Consider the following 25,448-nt stretch of genomic DNA (forward strand, 5'->3'; position numbering starts at 1 on the left):
CTACAAATCCAACGAGCAATAGTCTGCTTAGAAGCAGGAGCACCCAGCTTGTTGGGTGCACACAGGATAAACAGCGAGTCAGATTTCCTGACTCCAGCCGTCCTGGAAACATATATTTTCAGGGCACTGACAACGTCTAGCAACTTGGAGGCCTCCAAGTCCCTAGTAGCCGCAGGCACCACCAATAGGTTGGTTCAGGTGAGACGCTGAAACCACCTTGGGGAGAAACTGAGGACGAGTCCTCAATTCCGCCCTGTCCGAATGGAAAATCAGATAAGGGCTTTTTCAGGATAAAGCCGCCAATTCTGACACGCGCCTGGCCCAGGCCAGGGCCAACAGCATGACCACTTTCCATGTGAGATATTTTAACTCCACAGATTTAAGTGGTTCAAACCAATGTGACTTTTGGAACCCAAAACTACATTGAGATCCCAAAGTGCCACTGGAGGCACAAAAGGAGGCTGTACGTCTGAACTTCAGGGACTGAAGCTAGTTCTTTTTGGAAGAAAATTGACAGGGCTGAAATTTGAACCTTAATGGACCCCAATTTCAGGCCCATAGACACTCCTGTTTGCAGGAAATGTAGGAATCGACCCAGTTGAATTTCCTCCGTCGGGCCTTACTAGCCTCGCACCACGCAACATATTTTCGCCAATTGCGGTGATAATGTTTTTGCGGTTACATCCTTACTGGCTTTGATCAGGATAGGGATGACTTCATCCGGAATGCCTTTTTTCCTTCAGGATCCGGCGTTCAACCGCCATGCCGTCAAACGCAGCCGCGGTAAGTCTTGGAACAGACAGGGTCCTTGCTGGAGCAGGTCCCTTCTTAGAGGTAGAGGCCACGGATCCTCCGTGAGCATCTCTTGAAGTTCCGGTTACCAAGTCCTTCTTGGCCAATCCGGAACCACGAATATATTGCTTACTCCTCTCCATCTTATCAATCTCAGTACCTTGGGTATGAGAGGCAGAGGAGGGAACACATACCAGAGCGTCTACAGCTTATTGCCTGAGGGTCCCTGGACCTGGCGCAATACCTGTCGAGTTTTTAATCATGTGGAAGACTTCTGGGTGAAGTCCCCACTCTCCCGGGTGGAGGTCGTGCTGAGGAAGTCTGCTTCCCAGTTGTCCACTCCCGGAATGAATACTGCTGACAGTGCTATCACATGATTTTCCGCCCAGCGAAGAATCCTTGCAGCTTCTGCCATTGCCCTCCTGCTTCTTGTGCCACCCTGTCTGTTTACGTGGGTGACTGCCGTGATGTTGTCCGACTGGATCAACACCGGCTGACCTTGAAGCAGAGGTCTTGCTAAGCTTAGAGCATTGTAAATGTCCCTTAGCTTCAGGATATTTATGTGAAGTGATGTCTCCAGGCTTGACCATAAGCCCTGGATATTCCTTCCCTGTGTGACTGCTCCCCAGCCTCGCAGGCTGGCATCCGTGGTCACCAGGACCCAGTCCTGAATGCCTAATCTGCGGCCCTCTAGAAGATGAGCACTCTGCAACCACCACAGGAGGGACACCCTTGTCCTTGGTGACAGGGTTATCCGCTGATGCATCTGAAGATGCGATCCGGACCATTTGTCCAGCAGGTCCCACTGGAAAGTTCTTGCGTGGAATCTGCCGAATGGGATTGCTTCGTAGGAAGCCACCATTTTACCCAGAACCCTTGTGCATTGATGCACTGAGACTTGGCTCGGTTTTAGGAGGTTCCTGACTAGCTCGGATAACTCCCTGGCTTTCTCCTCCGGGAGAAACACCTTTTTCTGGACTGTGTCCAGGATCATCCCTAGGAACAGAAGACACGTAGTCGGAACCAGGTGCGATTTTGGAATATTGAGAATCCAATCGTGCTGTCGCAACACTACCTGAGATAGTGCTACACCGACCTCCAACTGTTCCCTGGATCTTACCCTTATCAGGGAATTGTCCAAGGAAGGGATAACTAAAATTCACTTCCTTCGAAGGAATATCATCATTTCGGCCATTACCTTGGTAAAGACCCGGGGTGCCGTGTACCATCCATACGGCAGCGTCTGAACTGATAGTGACAGTTCTGTACCATAAACCTGAGGTACCCTTGGTGAGAAGGGTAAATTTTGACATGAAGGTAAGCATCCTTGATGTCCCGAGACATCATGTAGTCCCCTTCTTCCAGGTTCGCAATCACTGCTCTGAGTGACTCAATCTTGAATTTGAACCTCTGTATGTAAGTGTTCAAAGATTTTAGATTTAGAATCGGTCTCACCGAGCCGTCCGGCTTCGGTACCACAACAGTGTGGAATAATACCCCGTTCCCTGTTGCAGGAGGGGTATCTTGATTATCACCTGCTGGGAATACAGCTTGTGAATGGCTTCCAAAACTGTCTCCCTGTCAGAAGGAGACATCGGTAAAGCCGACTTTAGGAAACGGCGAGGGGGAGACGTCTCGAATTCTAATTTGTACCCCTGAGATATCACCTGAAGGATCCAGGGGTCTACTTGCGAGTGAGCCCACTGCGCGCTGAAATTCATTGAGACGGGCCCCCCACCGTGCCTGATTCTGCTTGTAAAGCCCCAGCGTATACTGAGGGCTTGGCAGAGGCGGGAGAGGGTTTCTGTTCCTGGGAACTGGCTGATTTCTGCAGCCTTTTTCCTCTCCCTCTGTCACGGGGCAGAAAATAAGAATTTACTTACCGATAATTCTATTTCTCATAGTCCGTAGTGGATGCTGGGACTCCGTAAGGACCATGGGGAATAGCGGCTCCGCAGGAGACTGGGCACAAAAGTAAAAGCTTGAACTCGCTGGTGTGCACTGGCTCCTCCCCCTATGACCCTCCTCCAAGCCTCAGTTAGGATACTGTGCCCGGACGAGCGTACATAATAAGGAAGGATCTTGAATCCCGGGTAAGACTCATACCAGCCACACCAATCACACCGTACAACCTGTGATCTGAACCCAGTTAACAGTATGATAAACGAAGGAGCCTCTGAAAAGATGGCTCACAACAATAATAACCCGAATTTTGTAACAATAACTATATACAAGTATTGCAGACAATCCGCACTTGGGATGGGCGCCCAGCATCCACTACGGACTATGAGAAATAGAATTATCGGTAAGTAAATTCTTATTTTCTCTAACGTCCTAAGTGGATGCTGGGACTCCGTAAGGACCACGGGGATTATACCAAAGCTCCCAAACGGGCGGGAGAGTGCGGATGACTCTGCAGCACCGAATGAGAGAACTCCAGGTCCTCCTCAGCCAGGGTATCAAATTTGTAGAATTTAGCAAACGTGTTTGCCCCTGACCAAGTAGCTGCTCGGCAAAGTTGTAAAGCCGAGATCCCTCGGGCAGCCGCCCAAGATGAGCCCACCTTCCTTGTGGAATGGGCTTTTACAGAATTTGGCTGTGGCAGGCCTGCCACAGAATGTGCAAGCTGAATTGTACTACAAATCCAACGAGCAATCGTCTGCTTAGAAGCAGGAGCACCCAGCTTGTTGGGTGCATACAGGATAAACAGCGAGTCAGATTTCCTGACTCCAGCCGTCCTGGAAATATATATTTTCAGGGCCCTGACTACGTCCAGTAACTTGGAGTCCTCCAAGTCCCTAGTAGCCGCAGGCACCACAATAGGCTGGTTCACGTGAAACGCTGAAACCACCTTTGGGAGAAATTGAGGACGAGTCCTCAATTCTGCCCTATCCGTGTGAAAAATCAGGTAAGGGCTTTTATAAGATAAAGCCGCCAATTCTGAGACACGCCTGGCTGAAGCCAGGGCTAACAGCATTACCACCTTCCATGTGAGATATTTTAATTCCACAGTGGTGAGTGGTTCAAACCAATGTGATTTTAGGAACCCCAAAACCACATTGAGATCCCAAGGTGCCACCGGGGGCACAAAAGGAGGCTGTATATGCAGTACCCCTTTGACAAACGTCTGGACTTCAGGCACTGATCATGTAACGTGTGGCCCTACTGGACATTACGTTTGTCTCCTCACCATCGACACTGGACTCAGTATCTGTGTCTGGGTCTGTGTCGACCCACTGAGGTAACGGGCGTTTTATCGCCCCTGACGGTGTCTGAGACGCCTGGACAGGCACTAATTGATTTGTCGGCTGTCTCATGTCGTCAACAGTTTTTTGTAAAGTGCTGACATTGTCACGTAGTTCTTTAAATACAACCATCCAGTCAGGTGTCGACTCCTTAGGGGGTGACATCACTAACACAGGCAATTGCTCTGCTTCCACATCATTTTCCTCCTCATACATGTCGACACAATCGTACCGACACCCAGCACACACACAGGGAATGCTCTGATAGAGGACAGGACCCCACTAGCCCTTTGGGGAGACAGAGGGAGAGTTTGCCAGCACACACCAGAGCGCTATATATATACAGGGATAACCTTATAAAAGTGTTACTCCCTTTTATAGCTGCTGTTTATAATTTAGCTGCCAATAGTGCCCCCCCTCTCTCGTTTTTACCCTGATTCTGTAGGGACTGCAGGGGAGAGTCAGGGAGCCGTCCTTCCAGCGGAACTGTGAGGGAAAATGGCGCTTGTGTGCTGAGGAGATAGGCTCCGCCCCTTCACGACGGCCTTATCTCCCGCTTTTTTCTGGAAAACTGGCAGGGGTTAAATACATCCATATAGCCCAGGAGCTATATGTGATGTATTTCTTTTGCCATCCTAAGGTATTTCAGTTTTTATTGCGTCTCAGGGCGCTCCCCCCCAGCGCCCTGCACCCTCAGTGACCGGAGTGTGAAGTGTGCTGAGAGCAATGGCGCACAGCTGCAGTGCTGTGCGCTACCTTAGTTGAAGACAGGAACGTCTTCTGCCGCTGATTTCACCGGACCTCTTCGTTCTTCTGGCTCTGTAAGGGGGCCGGCGGCGCAGCTCCGGGACCCATCCAGGCTGAACCTGTGATCGTCCCTCTGGAGCTAATGTCCAGTAGCCTAAGAAGCCCAATCCACTCTGCACGCAGGTGAGTTCGCTTCTTCTCCCCTTAGTCCCACGATGCAGTGAGCCTGTTGCCAGCAGGACTCACTGAAAATAAAAAACCTAAAATAAACTTTTACTCTAAGCAGCTCAGGAGAGCCACCTAGCATGCACCCTTCTCGTTCGGGCACAAGAATCTAACTGAGGCTTGGAGGAGGGTCATAGGGGGAGGAGCCAGTGCACACCAGCTAGTTCAAGCTTTTACTTTTGTGCCCAGTCTCCTGCGGAGCCGCTATTCCCCATGGTCCTTACGGAGTCCCAGCATCCACTTAGGACGTTAGAGAAATGAGGAACCTTTTGCCCGCTTGTCCACGAAAAGACTGCGCCTGATAATACGGCGTCTTCTCATGTTGAGAGGCGACCTGGGGTACAAACGTGGAATTCCCAGCTGTTGCCGTGGCCACCAGGTCTGAAAGACCGACCCCAAATAACTCCTCCCTTAATAAAGCAATACTTCCAAATGCCGTTTGGAATACGCATCACCTGACCACTGACGTGTCCATAACCCTCTACTGGTAGAAATGGACAACGCGCTTAGACTTGATGCCAGTCGGCAAATATTCCGCTGTGCATCACGCATATATAAAAATGCATCTTTTAAATGCTCTATAGGCAAAAATATACTGTCCCTATCTAGGGTATCAATATTTTCAGTCAGGGAATCCGACCATGCCAACCCAGCACTGCACATCCAGGCTGAGGCGATTGCTGGTCGCAGTATAACACCAGTATGTGTGTAAATACCTTTTAGGATACCCTCCTGCTTTCTATCAGCAGGATCCTTAAGGGCGGCCATCTCAGGCGAAGGTAGAGCCCTTACAAGCGTGTGAGCGCTTTATCCCCCCTAGGGGGTGTTTCCCAACGCACCCTAACCTCTGGCGGGAAAGGATATAATGCCAATAACATTTTAGAAATTATCCGTTGTTATCGGGGGAAACCCACGCATCATCACACACCTCAATTAATTTCTCAGATTCAGGAAAACTACAGGTAGTTTTTCCTCACCGAACATAATACCCCTTTTTTGGTGGTACTCGTATTATCAGAAATGTGTAAAACATTTTTCATTGCCTCAATCATGTAACGTGTGGCCCTACTGGAAGTCACATTCGTCTCTTCACCGTCGACACTGGAGTCAGTATCCGTGTCGGCGTCTATATCTGCCATCTGAGGTAACGGGCGCTTTAGAGCCCCTGACGGCCTATGAGACGTCTGGACAGGCACAAGCTGAGTAGCCGGCTGTCTCATGTCAACCACTGTCTTTTATACAGAGCTGACACTGTCACGTAATTCCTTCCAACACTTCATCCACTCAGGTGTCGACCCCCTAGGGGGTGACATCACTATTACAGGCAATCTGCTCCGTCTCCACATCATTTTTCTCCTCATACATGTCGACACAAAAGTACCGACATACAGCACACACACAGGGAATGCTCTGATAGAGGACAGGACCCCACTAGCCCTTTGGGGAGACAGAGGGAGAGTTTGCCAGCACACACCAGAGCGCTATATATATACAGGGATAACCTTATATAAGTGTTTTTCCCCTTATAGCTGCTGTATAGTTAATACTGCGCCTAATTAGTGCCCCCCTCTCTTTTTTTAACCCTTTCTGTAGTGTAGTGACTGCAGGGGAGAGACAGGGAGCTTCCCTCCAACGGAGCTGTGAGGGAAAATGGCGCCAGTGTGCTGAGGAGATAGGCTCCGCCCCTTTTTCGCGGACTTTTCTCCCGCTTTTTTATGGATTCTGGCAGGGGTTAAATGCATCCATATAGCCCAGGAGCTATATGTGATGCATTTTTTTTTGCCATCCAAGGTGTTTTTATTGCGTCTCAGGGCGCCCCCCCCCAGCGCCCTGCACCCTCAGTGACCGAAGTGTGAAGTGTGCTGAGAGCAATGGCGCACAGCTGCAGTGCTGTGCGCTACCTTGTTGAAGACAGGACGTCTTCTGCCGCCGATTTTCCGGACCTCTTCTGCCTTCTGGCTCTGTAAGGGGGCCGGCGGCGCGGCTCTGGGACCCATCCAAGCTGGGCCTGTGATCGTCCCTCTGGAGCTAATGTCCAGTAGCCTAAGAAGCCCAATCCACTCTGCACGCAGGTGAGTTCGCTTCTTCTCCCCTTAGTCCCTCGATGCAGTGAGCCTGTTGCCAGCAGGTCTCACTGAAAATAAAAAACCTAATCTAAAACTTTCACTAAGAAGCTCAGGAGAGCCCCTAGTGTGCACCCTTCTCGTTCGGGCACAGAGATCTAACTGAGGCTTGGAGGAGGGTCATAGGGGGAGGAGCCAGTGCACACCAGATAGTCCTAAAGCTTTCTTTAGATGTGCCCAGTCTCCTGCGGAGCCGCTATTCCCCATGGTCCTTACGGAGTCCCCAGCATCCACTTAGGACGTTAGAGAAATATAGATACCCTTGTAGTAGCCGGCACTCGGAAGGCCTCCTTGGGCTTTCTGGCTCAGGTGCCATCCTATGAGGTTTCCACCTCCATCACTATCCCATGTAAAGAAGGCGGCACTCAGAGACTTCAAGTCTCTGAGTGCCGCCTTCTTTACATGGGATATATATATATATATACATACACACACACACTAGTTTTACGGACCCAGCATATACTGGGTCACCCCAGTCCCCACCCCCGTGATTGGCTCCACCCAGTTCTGGAAACCCCCCCATGCAAATCCTGCGTTTGCCACTGTGTGCCCAGTATGTCACAGCATGATTGTTGCAGTGTTGGGGACGGGGAAAGGGCTGGCACGGGCAGTGTTCCAAAAAACAGGGAGGGGGGGAGGACATTGGGGGTAATTCTGAGTTGATCGCAGCAGCAAGTTTGTTAGCAATTGGGCAAAACCATGTACACTGCAGGGGGGGCAGATATAACATTTGCAGAGAGAGTTAGATTTGGGTGGGTTATTTTGTTTCTGTGCAGGGTAAATACTGGCTGCTTGTTTTTACACTGCAATTTAGATTTCAGTTTGAACACACCCCACCCAAATCTAACTCTCTCTGCACATGTTATACCTGCCTCCCCTGCAGTGCACATGGTTTTGCCCAACTGCTAAAAACTTTCCTGCTGCGATCAATTTGGAATTACCCCCATTGGCCCCTTTTTCTGTGCCTGCCGAGGCCAGTGGCTGCATCCCTGGATGCAGCTTCACTTGCCCCGGCTTTATGAAAACACCGTCCGGGCCATCCTAAGTATTCTGAGGGTTACCCCGATGACTGATGTTCAAGCACAGTGCTCCGATGCTGCATCTTTGGATGCAGGCATCTATTTACACTAGATACCTCCTGCAGCATTACCATATTTTAGCAGTGCGTACAAAGTTGCTGTAGGTGTAGCTACTGTGTCCATCTCTGAATCTGGCCCTCTGTCTCTACAATATTCTCCTGATGTATTGGAGGTAGGGCTCAGCTAATTAGCAGGATAACTATTGTAAATGTTGCTTATGGGGAAAGGGTCCAAAAGAGAGGTTCTCTTTGACTTTGCTGATAGCACAGAATATAATAGGAAATATCCTCAACGCACTATTAACATAGATCAAATATGTAACAGGGTCCGAGTTTGCCAGAGGTGCGGGATGCCGGACGATCTCGGACGTTTTTTAAAGCTGCAGTCATTTACAAGTATGGTTTTGCCTTGTAAATGATTGCCGCTTTTTAAAAAAGTCCCATATCGTCCGCCATCTCGCACCTCCGGTAAACTCGGACCCTATTGCATATGCCCCATAGCAATTTATTACATGCGTTAAACACAGTCATTCTATTTGTACTATACAAAGGTGCAGCTCTGACCCTGCAGTGGTCTATGGGCATCGCCACCTGCAGCTGTCGAAATGGCCAGCGATGCTGACCGTTCATGCATTGGCCGCGCATATCGGCCTGCTATCTTTAGCAGCACCGATATGGATAGGGGCCCTCACAGCAGCCATCATACATGGGGGAGAAGCGGTATAGCGCACATAACATTACCCCTTTGTGGGGTCATTTCAATTAGCCATAAGGGGGCAGGTTGCAGTTGCAATGTTGTGTAAATAATAAGAATAGAGAACTGGCTTTTCAATTTGGGCATGAGGAGGTTTCAGTGGAATGTTTACGCATGAAATAATTTAAAAAAAATTCTGCATAGGGAGCAAAGACCTTTGAGGGCCCTACACACTGGCCGACATGACTGCACAATATGAACGATCTCGTTCATTAATGAACGAGATAACGTTCATATCGTGCAGCGTGGAGGCTCCAGCGATGAACGATGCGCGGCCCCGCGCTCGTTCATCGCTGGTCCCCCGTCGGCTGTACATGCAGGCCAATATGGACGATCTCGTCCATATTTGCCTGCACTTCAATGCAGCCGGGTGACGGGGGGAGTGAAGAAACTTCACTCCCCCAGTCACTGGCCCCCCCCCGCCGGGTCGCCCGTCGGCCGTATCCGCCGTCTGGCAGCTCGGCGGCGGATCGGCCAATGTGTAGGGCCTACAAGAGGTGACATCTGTGAAAACCAAGTCTGAGCCAAGCCTGAAGTACACATGATCCTAACATGGAAGGAACGCAGGGCCGTCTCAGATGGGGACTTCAGAGTTGAGAAAATGTTGGAGAATTTCCATCACAGCTACAGTAAAGATTTTTTTTTTCTTAAAATGGGGCCTTTCAAAAATTATTTTTAAACACCAATTAAAATTGAATTTATTGTAACCGTCTGTCATCTGTGACACAGACAACAAACCGAGAGTTAATACATTTGATTACCTACAGCAATGGTTCTCAAACTCGGTCCTCAGGACCCCACGCGGTTCACGTTTTCCATGTCACCTGGCAGGTGCACTGTGTATCACCAACTGTCACATTTAAAAAAACTACAAGATGACTTGCAAAACATGAACCGTGTGGGGTTCCTGAAGACCGAGTTTGACGCTACCCCTACAGTATCCCTCCTCCTCCCGCTCCGTCTCATTACCTCCTTTCCACAATTCCCAGCACAATCACCACGGCAGATGACTCAGACATACTACATATACCGTCAAGCCTTGCGGCTCCCCGTCACGTGACTGATGTTTCAGTCACGTGCTGCTACTTTCATCCAATCAGCAGCTCGGTGTGGTGGCGCGCATGCGCGGTGAGTGCCGGTAGGTGTGTAGGCCGCAGTGAGTTAGCAGCGGCTGTTCCTGTTGCAGTGTCTGATCTCAGCGTCCTGTAGCGGCAGCATGTTTCTAACGCGTTCTGAGTACGATAGGTGAGGCCTCATCTCCTGGCTGTATTGCCCCCTCGGGAGTATAGGGGTGTGTGCTTGCTCCATGGGAGGGAATTGCTCCATAGGCACAAGGGAAGGCATGTTTAAGTAGGGGGGCATAGCTGTGGTAGAGCTATGGGCATGAGGTAGTAGATGGGCGCTGTAAGTGTGAAAAGAGCCCCGGGTATAGCAGCCAATAGATTCTTCTGCTGAGATCTGTCTGGTTTTGTAATGTTGCTCTGTATAATATACAGGTCTCTGCTCCAATGCTGAGAGTATTGCTCCATCATTCATTTTCATATCGTTCTACCTGTGCAATGTGTGTAACCTGTACCTTATCTTTGTTCTCCGTAGGGGGGTAAACACATTCTCTCCGGAAGGCAGACTCTTTCAAGTAGAATATGCCATAGAAGCTATAAAGGTAATCAGAGCGTGACCCCTGATCTCCCATTCCTGCTCTTCCTTCTTTCAGACAGAAAGTGAAAGTGTGTGCATTCAGTTTGTGAGTGGCAGTAATTAATGGGCAATTTGTGGTTAAACCCCCTCGCCTCTTGTGTTTTTTTTTTTTTTTTAATCTGTAACTTCTCTGTATAGCATAATAGTAGTAATACCTATGTGAGCAACCAGAGCAGACCCTTGAAATCAGTGGTTGCTTTATTGTGCAACCTTCTAAACCTTTAAAAAAAAAAAAAAAAGAAGTCTCTGTTTCTAGTCCCTGTTAGCATTATAGTATAGATTTACCCATCCTCACCCCCAACATGCTCATACACTACAGAGGGGATGTGCAGGTTGCTAACAGTCGAGATGCCAATGCCGGAATCCCAACAGCTGACAACCTGAATGTACACTAAGTCTGCTGAGGACTGTTAGGGTTAGGCCGCGGAGGGAAGGGGGAGGTGTTAGGTTTAGACACCACCAGGGAGGCTTGGGGATAGGCTGTGAGGAGGGGGTTTTTGGGCTGGGGGGGTAGGGCAAGTATACTTGCAAAACCCCTGTCTGTAGTCTCTCACCATCGGGATGCTGCTGTCGGTCTTCTGACCGCCGGTTACGCGGATGTATTCCTTCCAAACGTGTGGAAATAATTAGACACGAACAAGGAATTTTACGTTTCTTTTGCGATTATACCTGTAAGAATATTACTTTTCTTTTAACAGAGACTCAACCAATGGTGCATTCCTTGGTGATGGGTCTGCTGACTTTTCCCCAAGCTCAACCAGAACACTGTTAGCAGGATAGCATAAATGACCTAAATAAAGCGAGGAAAATATTATTTATGGCGTAATAAAAGCTCAAGTATCACTAAAACCACTTAAACTGATCTAATTTTATTGAATAACCCACAAAAGAAGCAAGAATGAAGTAATGAATAATACCCCTTTCAGTCATAACCTTTTGACATGGGATATTGCTGGGACTTGCGGCTCGGGAATCAGTATGGGATCCTGACGGTCATAATACTAACGCCGGAATCCCGACATGTGGGATCCCGATGGTGAGCACTGCATGTCCCCTTGAAATTATGCTGCGCTCGTCATGCTTCGGGCCCAGGCCACAGTAATTTAATCCCACTTAGGGGGGTGGGGTGGAGGGTACTATTAACACCAATCCTTGCTGATGGAGCACTGTAGTATTGTATGAAGACCACTACATCCCAACCAGTTGTGTCGAATGTTCAAACAGTCATGCTATAAACTGACAATCAATAGAATGTCTTCTCTGAATCTGTGGAAAGAGTACTGTGTGGGACGTGCTGCCACTAGCACAATGAATTAAATCGGTTACATTAGTAGAATTATCCTCGATTTCTCTAATGTCCTAGAGGATGCTGGGGTCTCCGTAAGGACCATGGGGATAGACGGGCTCCGCAGGAGACATGGGCACTTTAAGAAAGACTTTAGGTCTGGGTGTGCACTGGCTTCTCCCTCTATGCCCCTCCTCTAGACCTCAGTTTGACAGTGCGCCCAGAGGAGATGGGTGCACTTCAGGGAGCTCTCCTGAGCTTTCTGACAGAAAGTATATTTGTTAGGTTTTTTATTTTCAGGGAGCCTGCTGGCAACAGACTCCCTGCATCGAGGGACTGAGGGGAGAGAAGCAGACCTACTTCTGTGAGTTTCAAGGCTCTGCTTCTTAGGCTACTGGACACCATTAGCTCCAGAGGGATCGGTACGCAGGTCTCACCCTCGCCGTCCGTCCCAGAGCCGCGCCGCCGTCCCCCTCGCAGAGCCGGAAGATAGAAGCCGGGTGATTATGAGAAGAAAAGAAGACTTCAGAGGCGGCAGAAGACTTCATGATCTTCACTGAGGTAACGCACAGCAGTAAATCTGTGCGCCATTGCTCCCATACACCTCACACACGGCAGTCACTGTAAGGGCGCAGGGGGGGCGCCCTGGGCAGCATATAGACCTTTTTTGGCAAAAATAAGTATATATACAGCTGGGCACTGTATATATGTGTAAAATATATATATATATATATATATATATATAATCTCCCCGCCAAATTTTGATATTTTAAGCGGGACAGAAGCCTGCCGCCGAGGGGGCGGGGCTTCTCCCTCAGCACTCACCAGCGCCATTTTTCTCCACAGCACCGCTGAGAGGAAGCTCCCCGGACTCTCCCCTGCTTATACCACGGTAGACAGAGGGTTTTAAAGAAGAGGGGGGGCACAAAATTAGGCGCATATTGTATATGTAAACAGCGCTATCTGGGTAAACATAAAATTGTTGTGTTTTTTTCCTGGGTCATATAGCGCTGGGGTGTGTGCTGGCATACTCTCTCTCTGTCTCTCCAAAGGGCTTGGTGGGGAAACTGTCTTCAGATAAGAGGTTCCCTATGTGTGTGGTGTGTCGGTACGTGTGTGTCGACATGTCTGAGGTAGAAGGCTCACCTAGGGAGGAGGGCGAGCGTATGAATGTGATGTCTCCGTCGGTGGTGCCGACGCCTGACTGGATGGATATGTGGAATGTTTTAAGTGCTAGTGTGAACTTATTGCACAAGAGATTAGACAAAGCTGAAGCTAAGGAACAGTCAGGGAGTGAACCCATGTCTGTCCCTATGTCGCCGGGACCTTCAGGGTCTCAGAAGCGCCCACTATCCCAAATAGCAGACACTGATACCGACACGGATTCGGACTCCAGTGTCGACTACGATGATGCAAAGTTACAGCCAAAAGTGGCTAAATGTATTCGATATATGATTATTGCAATAAAAGAAGTGTTGCATATCACAGAGGAACCCCCTGTCCCTGACACGAGGGTACACATGTATAAGGGAAAGAAGCCCGAGGTAACTTTTCCCTCCACATGAGTTGAACGAATTATGTGAAAAAGCGTGGGAATCTCCAGACAAAAAACTGCAGATTCCCAAAAGGATTCTTATGGCGTATCCTTTCCCGCCAACGGACAGGATACGGTGGGAATCCTCCTCCCCTAAGGTGGACAAAGCGTTGACACGCTTGTCAAAAAAGATAGCGCTGCCATCACAAGATACGGCTACCCTCAAGGATCCTGCTGACCGCAAGCAGGAGATTACCTTGAAATCCATTTACACACATTCTGGTACATTACTCAGACCGGCAATTGCGTCGCCCTGGGTTTGTAGCGCGGTAGCAGCATGGACAGATTCCTTATCGGCGAAGATTGAGACCCTAGATAAGTATACCATTTTATTGACCCTAGGCCATATAAAGGATGCGGTCTTATATGAGGGATGCTCAAAGAGACATTAGTTTACTGGGTTCCAGAATAAACGCTATGTCAATCTCTGCTAGACAAGTCCTCTGGACCCGGCAGTGGACAGGTGATGCCGACTCAAAAAGATATATGGAGGTTTTACCTTACAAGGGTGAGGAATTGTTTGGGGAAGGTCTCTCTGACCTGGTCTCCACAGCTACGGCAGGTAAATCAAATTTTTTGCCTTGTGTTCCCTCACAACCTAAGAAAGCGCCACATTATCAAATGCAGTCCTTTCGTTCAAATAAAAGCAAAAGAGTGCGTGGATCGTCCTTTCTTGCCAGAGGTAAGGGCAGAGGTAAAAAGCTGCACAGCACAGCTAGTTCCCAGGAACAGAAATCCTCCCCGGCCTCTGCAAAATCCACCGCATGACGCTGGGGCTCCACTAAGGGAGTCCGCCCCAGTGGGGGCACGTCTTCGACTTTTCAGCCACATCTGGGTTCACTCACAGGTGGATCCCTGGGCAATAGAAATTGTTTCTCAGGGATACAAGCTGGAATTCGAAGAGGTGCCTCCTCGCCGGTTTTTCAAATCTGCTCTACCGACTTCTCCCCTAGAAAGGGAGATAGTGTTAAATGCTATTCACAAATTGCGTCTTCAACAAGTGGTGGTCGAAGTTCCCCTACTTCAGAGAGGGAAGGGATACTACTCCACCCTGTTTGTAGTTCCGAAACCAGACGGTTCGGTCAGACCCATATTGAATTTAAAATCCCTGAACCTATACTTAAAACGGTTCAAGTTCAAGATGGAATCGCTCAGAGCGGTCATCGCCAGCCTGGAAGGGGGGGATTTTATGGTATCCCTGGACATAAAGGATGCATACCTTCATGTTCCCATATATCCACCTCATCAGGCGTACCTGAGATTTGCGGTACAGGATTGTCCTTACCAATTTCAGACGTTGCCGTTTGGGCTTTCCACGGCCCCGAGGATTTTCATCAAGGTAATGGTGGAAATGATTGTGCTCCTGCGCAAGCAGGGTGTCACAATTATCCCGTACTTGGACGATCTCCTCATAAAAGCGAGATCGCGAGAGAAGTTACTGAACAGCGTGTCACTTTCAGTGAAGGTGTTACAGCAACACGGCTGGATTCTCAATATCCCGAAGTCACAGCTGGTTCCTACGACTCGTCTGACCTTCTTGGGCATGATTCTGGAACAGACCAGTCAAAGGTTTTTCTCCCGATAGAAAAAGCTCAGGAACTCATGACTCTAGTCAAGAACCTATTGAAGGAAATACTATGGGGTAGGAAATTGGAAAAAATCCTGCCGCGCCCTCTGGACTGCTGCATAAGGTAGGTAAAAGAAGATGTCACACAATCTCCAGAAACGCAAATGTACAGAAAAAGAGAGATTACCACCTAAACGCGCTGTCCAATCAAATTAAAAGCACCAACATAAACATAAATGGGAATATCCCAGCGATGAGGAGTAAATGTTCAATGTCCCAATTGATGAGAAAAAAGAAGAAAGTCTCTAGTCTTGAGAGGAAAAATTCAACATAAGGAGATTCTTAAAAACGGAGGATTCCACGGGGTACACACCGTACTCACGTGGACAAGGGAAGTCAAATGTTCGTAGAGGTTTCTTTTCACATCGAAGATCCACTGGCGGGGGATGTCTCTATAGGAGAAGTCCTTCAAGCACGAATACCCAATTTCCTTAACTTCTATATATTAAGGTGATGTCAAATCCTCTCAGTGGTCGTCATACAGGGCCCTTCTGAAGGATGAATCCTCAGTGTATCACAGGTTTATAGAAAATAAATAGAGACCATATAGTGTAATACGTTTAGATGTATCATATACAGAAAAAGGATTCAATAAGCATAAATCCCCCCTCATTCACAATTATCGTTAGCGATTGTCCTTCAGATAGATATATCCGTGATTATGCCGGATTAGATTACACAACTGGTCAATATAGTGCCGCACACCTTCTCCAAATAAGAACACCCAAGCGGTGGTGCAAGAAACGGTAGAATTAAATCAATTACCGGAATGAGCAGTAAGTGTGCATAGAGAGCAGTAAGTGTGCATAGATCTCCTCTCTTCACAATTGTCACAGGTGGTCGCCCTTCAAATAGGTATATCCCGATATGTGGTGGGTTTATGCAAAAGAGTATAGAAACCGCATAGCGTAATACGTTTTAATAATCACACACTAAAATAAACACATGCACAATGATCCTCTCTGGAATCCTGAATGATAAAACCAAAAAAATTACCAGATGGCAATTGACAATGAAGTGTTTAAAAACCAAATCCTTTTTTAAAAAGACATTTTTTTAAAAGACACTCATGGGGTAGCCTAGGAGGCAGTAGAATTCAATCAATTACCAGAAATACAGAGTAAGTGTGCTCAAATACTCTGGAGGTGTGAGAAATGATGTACTTACCTTACACACTCACCTTGAGAGAGACTATGTCGAAACGCGTTGGTGGAGGGGCAGCAGCGGTGACCGAGTGTTCTTCAGCTATCAGATGAGGTGAGAGGTCCAGGGAGCGATTCCGGAGCGCCGACTGGGAGTACATCATTTTTCACACCTCCAGAGTATTTGAGCACACTTACTCTGTATTTCTGGTAATTGATTGAATTCTACTGCCTCCTAGGCTACCCCATGAGTGTCTTTTTAAAAAATGTCTTTTTTAAAAAGGATTTGGTTTTTAAACACTTCATTGTCAATTGCCATCTGGTAATTTTTTTGGTTTTATCATTCAGGATTCCAGAGAGGATCATTGTGCATGTGTTTTATTTTAGTGTGTGATTATTAAAACGTATTACGCTATGCGGTTTCTATACTCTTTTGCATAAACCCACCACATATCGGGATATACCTATTTGAAGGGCGACCACCTGTGACAATTGTGAAGAGAGGAGATCTATGCACACTTACTGCTCATTCTGGTAATTGATTTAATTCTACCGTTTCTTGCACCACCGCTTGGGTGTTCTTATTTGGAGAAGGTGTGCGGCACTATATTAACCAGTTGTGTAATCTAATCCGGCATAATCACGGATATATCTATCTGAAGGACAATCGCTAACGATAATTGTGAATGAGGGGGGTTTTATGCTTATTGAATCCTTTTTCTGTATATGATACATCTAAACGTATTACACTATATGGTCTCTATTTATTTTCTATAAACCTGTGATACACTGAGGATTCATCCTTCAGAAGGGCCCTGTATGACGACCACTGAGAGGATTTGACATCACCTTAATATATAGAAGTTAAGGAAATTGGGTATTCGTGCTTGAAGGACTTCTCCTATAGAGACATCCCGCCAGTGGATCTTCGATGTGAAAAGAAACCTCTACGAACATTTGACTTCCCTTGTCCACGTGAGTACGGTGTGTACCCCGTGGAATCCTCCGTTTTTAAGAATCTCCTTATGTTGAATTTTTCCTCTCAAGACTAGAGACTTTCTTCTTTTTTCTCATCAATTGGGACATTGAACATTTACTCCTCATCGCTGGGATATTCCCATTTATGTTTATGTTGGTGCTTTTAATTTGATTGGACAGCGCGTTTAGGTGGTAATCTCTTTTTCTGTACAAGAACCTATTGAAGCCAAAACAAGTGTCTGTGCATCATTGCACTCAAGTCCTGGGAAAAATGGTGGCAACATACGAGGCCATTCCCTTAGGCAGGTTCCATGCAAGGACTTTCCAATGGGACCTATTGGACAAGTTGTCCGGGTCACATCTACAAATTCATCAGCGCATCACCGTGTCCCCCAGGGCCAGGGTATCTCTCCTGTGGTGGCTGCAGAGTGCTCACCTTTTGGAAGGACGCAGGTTCGGCATTCAGGATTGGATCCTGGTGACCACGGACGCGAGCCTCAGAGGGTGGAGAGCAGTCACACTGGGAAGAAACTTCCAAGGACTTTGGACAAGTCAAGAGACTTGTCTTCACATCAACATCCTGGAACTGAGGGCCGTATACAACGCCCTACGTCAAGCGGAGAACTTACTTCGCGACCAACCAGTTCTGATCCAGTCAGACAACATCACCGCAGTGGCTCATGTAAACCGCCAAGGTGACACAAGGAGCGGGGTGGCAATGGCGGAAGCCACCAAGATTCTTCGCTGGGCGGAAAATCATGTAAGCGCACTGTCAGCAGTGTTCATTCCGGGAGTGGACAACTGGGAAGCAGACTTCCTCAGCAGACACGACCTGCGTCCAGGGGAGTGGGGACTTCATCGGGAAGTGTTCGCACAGATTGCAAGTCAGTGGGGACTGCCCCATATAGACATGATGGCATCCCGCCTCAACAAAAAGCTGCAGAGGTATTGCGCCAGAGCAATAGATCCTCAGGCGGTAGACGCCCTAGTGACACCGTGGGTGTTCCAGTCGGTCTTTGTTTCCTCCTCTTCCTCTCATACCCAAGGTATTGAGAATAAAAAGAAAAAGAGGAGTGAGAACAATTCTCATTGTTCCAGATTGGCCACGAAGGACCTGGTATCCGGATCTGCAGGAAATGCTCACAAAGATCCGTGGCCTCTTCCTCTACGACAGGTCCTGTTACAACAGAGGCCATGTCTGTTCCACGACTTACCGCGGCTGCGTTTGACGGCATGGCAGTTGAACGCCGGATCCTAGCGGAAAAGGGAATTCCGGATGAGGTCATTCTTACTCTGATAAAGGCTAGGAAGGACGTGACAGCTAAACATTATCACCGTATATGGCGAAAATATGTTTCTTGGTGTGAGGCCAGGAATGCTCCTACGGAAGAATTCCATCTGGGCCGTTTCCTTCACATCCTACAGACTGGAGTGAATTTGGGCCTAAAGTTAGGATCCATTAAGGTTCAGATTTCGGCCTTATCCATTTTCTTTCAAAAAGAATTGGCTTCTCTCCCAGAAGTACAGACTTTTGTAAAGGGAGTGCTGCATATTCAGCCTCCTTTTATACCTCCGGTGGCGCCTTGGGACCTTAACGTGGTGTTGAGTTTCCTTAAGACGCACTGGTTTGAACCACTTCAAACGGTGGCGTTAAAATATCTCACTTGGAAGGTGGTCATGTTATTAGCCTTGGCTTCGGCTAGGCGAGTTTTGGAATTGGCGGCGTTGTCTCATAAAAGCCCCTATCTGGTTTTCCATATGGATAGGGCGGAATTGCGGACTCGTCCTCAATTCATGCGTAAGGTGGTGTCATCTTTTCATATGAACCAACCTATTGTAGTGCCTGTGGCTACGTGAGATTTGGAGGATTCTGAGTCCCTTGATGTAGTCAGGGCTTTGAAAATTTATGTGGCCAGAATGGCTAGAGTCAGGAAAACGGAAGCACTGTTTGTCCTATATGCAGCCAACAAGGTTGGCGCCCCTGCTTCGAAGCAGACTATTGCTCGCTGGATCTGTAATACGATCCAGCAGGCGCATTCTACGGCTGGATTGCCGTTACCAAAATTGGTCAAGGCCCATTCCACTAGGAAGGTGGGCTCGTCTTGGGCAGCTGCCCGAGTGGTCTCGGCACTACAACTGTGCCGAGCTGCTACTTGGTCGGGGTCAAACACCTTTGCAAAGTTCTATAAGTTTGATACCCTGGCTGAGGAGGACCTCCTGTTTGCTCATTCGGTGCTGCAGAGTCATCCGCACTCTCCCGCCCGTTTGGGAGCTTTAGTATAATCCCCATGGTCCTTACGGAGTCCCCAGCATCCTCTAGGAAGTTAGAGAAAATAAGATTTTAAACCTACCGGTAAATCTTTTTCTCGTAGTCCGTAGAGGATGCTGGGCGCCCGTCCCAAGTGCGGACTACTTCTGCGAGACTTGTATATAGTTTTGCTTACATAAGGGTTGTGTTATAGTTCCATCAGGTTGGAATGATGCTACGTTATTTTTTCATACTGTTAACTGTTTAATTGATACACAAGTTATACGGTGTGATTGGTGTGGCTGGTATGAATCTTGCCCTTGGATTAACAAAAATCCTTTCCTCGTACTGTCCATCTCCTCTGGGCACAGTTTCTCTAACTGAGGTCTAGAGCAGGGGCATAGAGGGAGGAGCCAGTGCACACCCAGACCTAAAGTCTTTCTTAAAGTGCCCATGTCTCCTGCGGAGCCCGTCTATCCCCATGGTCCTTACGGAGTCCCCAGCATCCTCTACGGACTACGAGAAAAAGATTTACCGGTAGGTTTAAAATCCTATTTCTCTAACGTCCCAGTGGATGCTGGGGACTCCGTAAGGACCATGGGGAATAGACGGGCTCCGCAGGAGACATGGGCGCTTTAAGAAAGAATTTAGATTCTGGTGTGCTCTGGCTCCTCCCTCTATGTCCCTCCTCCAGACCTCGGTTTGAATCTGTGCCCGGACGAGCTGGGTGCTGTTCAGTGAACTCTCCTGAGCTTGCTGTAAGAGTATTTTGTTAGGTTTTTTATTTTCAGGGAGCTCTGCTGGCAACAGACTCCCTGCATCGTGGGACAGAGGGGAGAGAAGCAGCCCTACTCTCTGAAGATAGGTCCTGCTTCTTAGACTACTGGACACCATTAGCTCCAGAGGGATCGTACACAGGATCTCACCCTCGTCTTCCATCCCAGAGCCGAGCCGCCATCCCCCTCGCAGAGCCGGAAGACAGAAGCCGGGTGAGCATAAGAAGCAAGAAGACTTCGAAATCGGCGGCAGAAGACTCCAGTCTTCACTGAGGTAGCGCACAGCACTGCAGCTGTGCGCCATTGCTCCTACCTCACATACTCCGGTCACTGTAAGGGCGCGGGGGGGTGGGGGGGCGCCCTGGGCAGCAATTGGGACCTCTTTGGCAAAAGTTTAGCATATATACAGTTGGGCACTGTATATATGTATGAGCCCCCGCCAAGAAAATGTATATTTAAGCGGGACAGAAGCCTGCCATCGTGGGGGCGGGGCTTCTTCCTCGGCACTCACCAGCGCCATGTTTTTCTCCACAGCACCGCTGAGAGGAAGCTCCCCAGCCTCTCCCCTGCAGATACACTGTAGAAGAGGGTAAAAAGAGAGGGGGGGCACATAATTAGGCGCAAAAATCAATATAAACAGCAGCTACTGGGTTAACATTAAGTTACTGTGTTATTCCTGGGTTAATAGCGCTGGGGTGTGTGCTGGCATACTCTCTCTCTCTGTCTCTCCAAAGGGCCTTGTGGGGGAATTGTCTTCAGATGAGAATTCAATGAGTGTGTGGTGTCGGTACGTGTGTGTCGACATGTCTGAGATAAAAGGCTCCCCTAAGGAGGAGATGGAGCAAATGTGTGTGAGGGGTGTCTCTGTCGACAACGCCGACACCTGTTTGGATATGTGTAAGTGCTAAGGTGAATTTATTGCACAAAAGATTAGAGAACAGACAGGGAATCTACCCATGTCTGTCCCTATGTCGCAGAGACCTTCAGAGTCTCTCAATGCTCACTATCCAAAATAATAGACACTGATATCGACACGGAGTCTGACTCCAGTGTCGACTACGATAATGCAAAGTTACAGCCAAAATGGCAGGAAAGTATTCAATATATGATTATTGTAATAAAAGATGATTTGCATATCAATGATGACTCATCTGTCCCTGACACAAGGGTACACATGTTAAGGGGAAGAAAGCTGAGGTAAATTTCCCTCCTCTCATAAAGAAAAAGAGCGGGAATCTCCAGACAAGAAGCTGCAGCTTCCCACAAAGAATTCTCAGGGAGTGTCCTTCCCCTACTAGGGCCAGGATACGATGGGAATCTTCCCCTAGGGTGTCACGTTTGCCCAAAAGGTAGCCTGACTTAACAGCTATCCTCAGGGATCCTGCAGATAGCGTGCACATTCTGGTACACTACTCAGACCGGCGATTGCGTCGGCATGGGTTTATAGCGCTGTAGCAGCGTGGACAGGTACCTTATCAGCAGAGATTGAGACCCTAGTATGCATATGTGGGTATATATATATGTGTGTGTATGTATGTATGTATGTATGTATGTATGTATGTATGTATGTATGGTAAGAAGGTAGCGGCGGCACTCAATCAGACTTAGCAACTGATGTAGATATTTTTATTGAGCCAACATGTTTCGGGGATTAGACCCCGTCCTCAGGGCCAGAGGACGGGGTCTAATCCCCGAAACATGTTGGCTCAATAAAAGACTTTGAATGGGTGTGAACTGGCTCCTCCCTCTATGCCCCTCCTCCAGACCTCAGTTAGATTCTGTGCCCAGAGAGACTGGACACACACTAGGGGAGCTCTCTTGAGTTTCTCTGAAAAGACTGTTAGGTTTTTTATTTTCAGGGAGACCTGCTGGCTACAGGCTCCCTGCTTCGTGGGAGTGAGGGGAGAGAAGTCAGACCTACTTCTTCTGAGTTAAAGGCTCTGCTTATTAGGCTGCTGGACACCATTAACTTCAGAGGGTTCGATCACTTGGTTCGCCTAGCTGCTTGTTCCCGGAGCCGCGCCGTCAACCCCCTCACAGAAGCCAGAAGAAAGAAGCCGGGTGAGTATATAGAAGAAAGAAGGCTTCAGTGACGGCAGAATACTTCAGTAACTAGGTAGAGCGCTCCCGCACACACTTCCAACGTCACTTACAGGGTGCAGGGCGCGGGGGGGCGCCCTGGGCAGCATGTTACTGAGGCAAAATAACTGGCAAAGAGACATTTATAAGTGCCTAGGCACTAAATATAAGCCCCCGCCAGTATAAATATTTAAAATTGAGCGGGACTACAGCACGCCGAGGTGGGGGCGTGGCTTAGCCCTCACAGCTTACCAGCGCCATTTTCTCTCTTCCCAGACTTGCAGAGAAGCTTGCCCGGATCTCCACTCTCCTGATCAAGTACAGGGAGCAGAAATTTCGTGCTATATAACAGCGCACTCATCATATATAATAATTTTCAGTATTATATGGGCGCTGGGGTGTGATCTGGTATACTCCCACTGTGTTTTCTCTAACAGGCTTCCCTGTGGGTCTGTCCCCTACAGCCAGTGTGAGTGGGTGTGTGTCGGTACGGTGTGTCGACATGTCTGAGGCTGGGTGCTCCTCCCCGGAGGAAGTTACCGGGGGGCGCAGAGATCGATTTGGGAGTGACTCTGTCAGTACATTGAATGCAAATGTGGCGTTATTGTCTAAAAGGCTGGATAAATCTGATTCTCAGACACTAACGTGGAGAAAATCCATGGAGGACGCCTTTTCCCAGGTACAGGCCCCCCTCAGGGTCACAAAAGCGTTCATTTACACAAATTGCTTATACGGATACTGACACGGACTCTGACTCCAGTGTTGATTATAGTGAGGTCAGTTTACATCCAAAATTGGTTAAGAGTATTCAGTACATGATTGTGGCTATTAAAGATGTTTTACATATTTCTGAAGTGCCTGCTGTACCTGATACAAGGGTTTGTTTGTATAAGGGAAAGAAGCCCGAGGTGACGTTCCCCCCCCCCCTCTCATGAACTGAACGCTCTTTGTGAAAAGGCTTGGGAGTCGCCTGATAAAAGGTGGCAGATTCCCAAGAGAATTTTTATGGCATATCCTTTCCCCTCTGACGACAGGGAAAAGTGGCGGGAGAAGGAAGCGCCACCTTCTTGGACAGCCGTGACAGAGCTTTGTCCACATTGGGAGATGACTGCTGCCCTCAAGGATCCTGCGGATCGTAAGCAGGAAACGACTTTAAAGGCCATTTATGTCACTACGGGTGCACTCCTCAGACCGGCCGTGGTGTCGGCATGGGTGAGTAGTGCTATTGCTAAGTGGGCTGATAATTTGGCATCTGACATGGATACCCTGGATATGGATAACATTCTGTTGACTCTCGGTTATATCAGGGACGCTGCAGCTTACCTAAAGGATGCGGCGAGGGATATTGGCCTTTTGGGATCAAGGGCCAATGCCATGGCAGTCTCGGCCAGGAGAGCGCTGTGGATTCATCAATTGAATGCTGATGCCGACTTCAAGAAAGCTATGGAAGCTCTCCCTTATAAAGGTAGTGTCTTGTTTGGTGACGCCTCGCTGACCTGGTGTCTACCGCTACAGCGGGTAAGTCATCTTTTCTTCCGTATGTTCCGGCACAACAGCAAAAGGCACCCCATTATCAGATGCAGTCCTTTCGGCCTAATAAATACAAAAAAGGAAGAGTCTCATCCTTCCTTGCTTCAAAAGGTAGAGGAAGGGAAAAAAGGTCGCTCCCAGGACCAAAAGTCCTCCCCGGCCTCTGTCAAGTCCACCGCATGACGCTGGGGCTCCCCTACGGGAGTCTGTGCCTGTGGGGGCGCGTCTCAGATTCTTTAGTCAGGTCTGGTTTCATTCGGGCCTAGATCCTTGGGTGTTAAACATAGTGTCCCAAGGGTACAAACTGGAGTTTCAGGAGGTGCCCCCCCCCCACCGATTTTTCAAATCATCCTTGCCAGGTTCTATCCCAGAAAGGGAAGTAGTGAGTGCTGCGATCCAAAAGCTGTGTCAACAGAGTGTCATTGTCCCGGTAACCTAGTCCCAACGGGGAGAAGGGTTTTATTCGAGCCTCTTTGTCGTACCAAAGCCGGACGGCTCGGTCAGACCGATCCTGAACCTAAAATCCCTCAATCTGTATTTGAAAACTTTCAAGTTCAAGATGGAATCTTTTCGAGCAGTGATCTCCAGTCTAGAAGGGGGGGATTTTATGGCGTCGGTCAACATAAAAGAATGCCTACTTTCACGTCCCGATATATCCTCCACATCAAGCTTTCCTGAGGTTGGCGCTGCAGGATTATTATTACCAATTTCAGACGTTGCCGTTTCGGCTTTCCACGGCCCCGAGGGTCTTCACCAAAGTGATGGCGGAAATGATGGTACTCCTACGCAAGCAAGGTGTCACAATTATCCCGTACTTGGACGATCTCCTGATAAAGGCGAGATTGAAGGAGCAGTTGCTAAGAAATGTGGAACTCTCCCTGACTGTTCTGCAACATCATGGTTGGATTCTAAATTTGCCAAAGTCTCAGTTGATTCCGACAACTCGGCTGCCTTTCTTGGGCATGATCCTGGACACGGAACTGCAAAGAGTATTTCTTCCAGCGGAAAAAGCTCTGGAAATCCAAGGCATGGTCAAGGAGATTCTGAAACCGGCAAGAGTGTCGATTCATCAATGCACTCGAGTGCTAGGGAAGATGGTTGCGGCTTACGAAGCCATTCCGTTTGGCAGGTTTCATGCCCGGGTGTTTCAGTGGGACCTGCTGGACAAATGGTCCGGGTCTCAACTACACATGCACCGGAAAATGTCTATCTTCCAGGACCAGAATTTCTCTCCTGTGGTGGCTGCAAAGTTCTCGCCTTCTAGAGAGACGCAGGTTCGGAATCCAGGGTTGGGTTCTTATGACCACGGATGCAAGTCTTCGAGGCTGGGGAGCAGTCACACAAGGAAGGAGCTTCCAGGGAAAATGGTCAAGCCAGGAAACTTGTCTCCACATAAACGTTCTGGAGTTGAGAGCCATTTGCAACGGCCTTTTGCAAGCGGAACACCTTCTTCGAGGTCTACCTGTCCTGATTCAGTCGGACAACGTAACAGCGGTAGCGTACGTAATCCGCCAGGGCGGAACAAAG

General features: G+C 48.4%; 1 protein-coding gene across 3 annotated transcripts in view; it reads left to right on the plus strand.

The window, feature by feature from the left end:
* Positions 1 to 10,069: 10,069 nt before the first annotated feature.
* The window catches only part of PSMA5 (proteasome 20S subunit alpha 5), a 37,177-nt gene continuing 21,798 nt past the window's right edge, over positions 10,070 to 25,448 (plus strand). The window contains exons 1-2 of one of the 3 annotated variants that reach the window (XM_063955207.1): positions 10,070 to 10,092; positions 10,561 to 10,627. Coding sequence is in view for 2 of the 3 variants with exons in the window: in XM_063955208.1 (XP_063811278.1) it covers positions 10,181 to 10,209; positions 10,561 to 10,627 (96 nt within the window). In the remaining variant the exon portion in view is untranslated. The other 2 variants (XM_063955209.1, XM_063955208.1) reach the window with 2 other exon arrangements.

This window comes from Pseudophryne corroboree, chromosome 2 (genome assembly GCF_028390025.1).
Source record: "Pseudophryne corroboree isolate aPseCor3 chromosome 2, aPseCor3.hap2, whole genome shotgun sequence".
NCBI lineage: Eukaryota > Metazoa > Chordata > Amphibia > Anura > Myobatrachidae > Pseudophryne > Pseudophryne corroboree.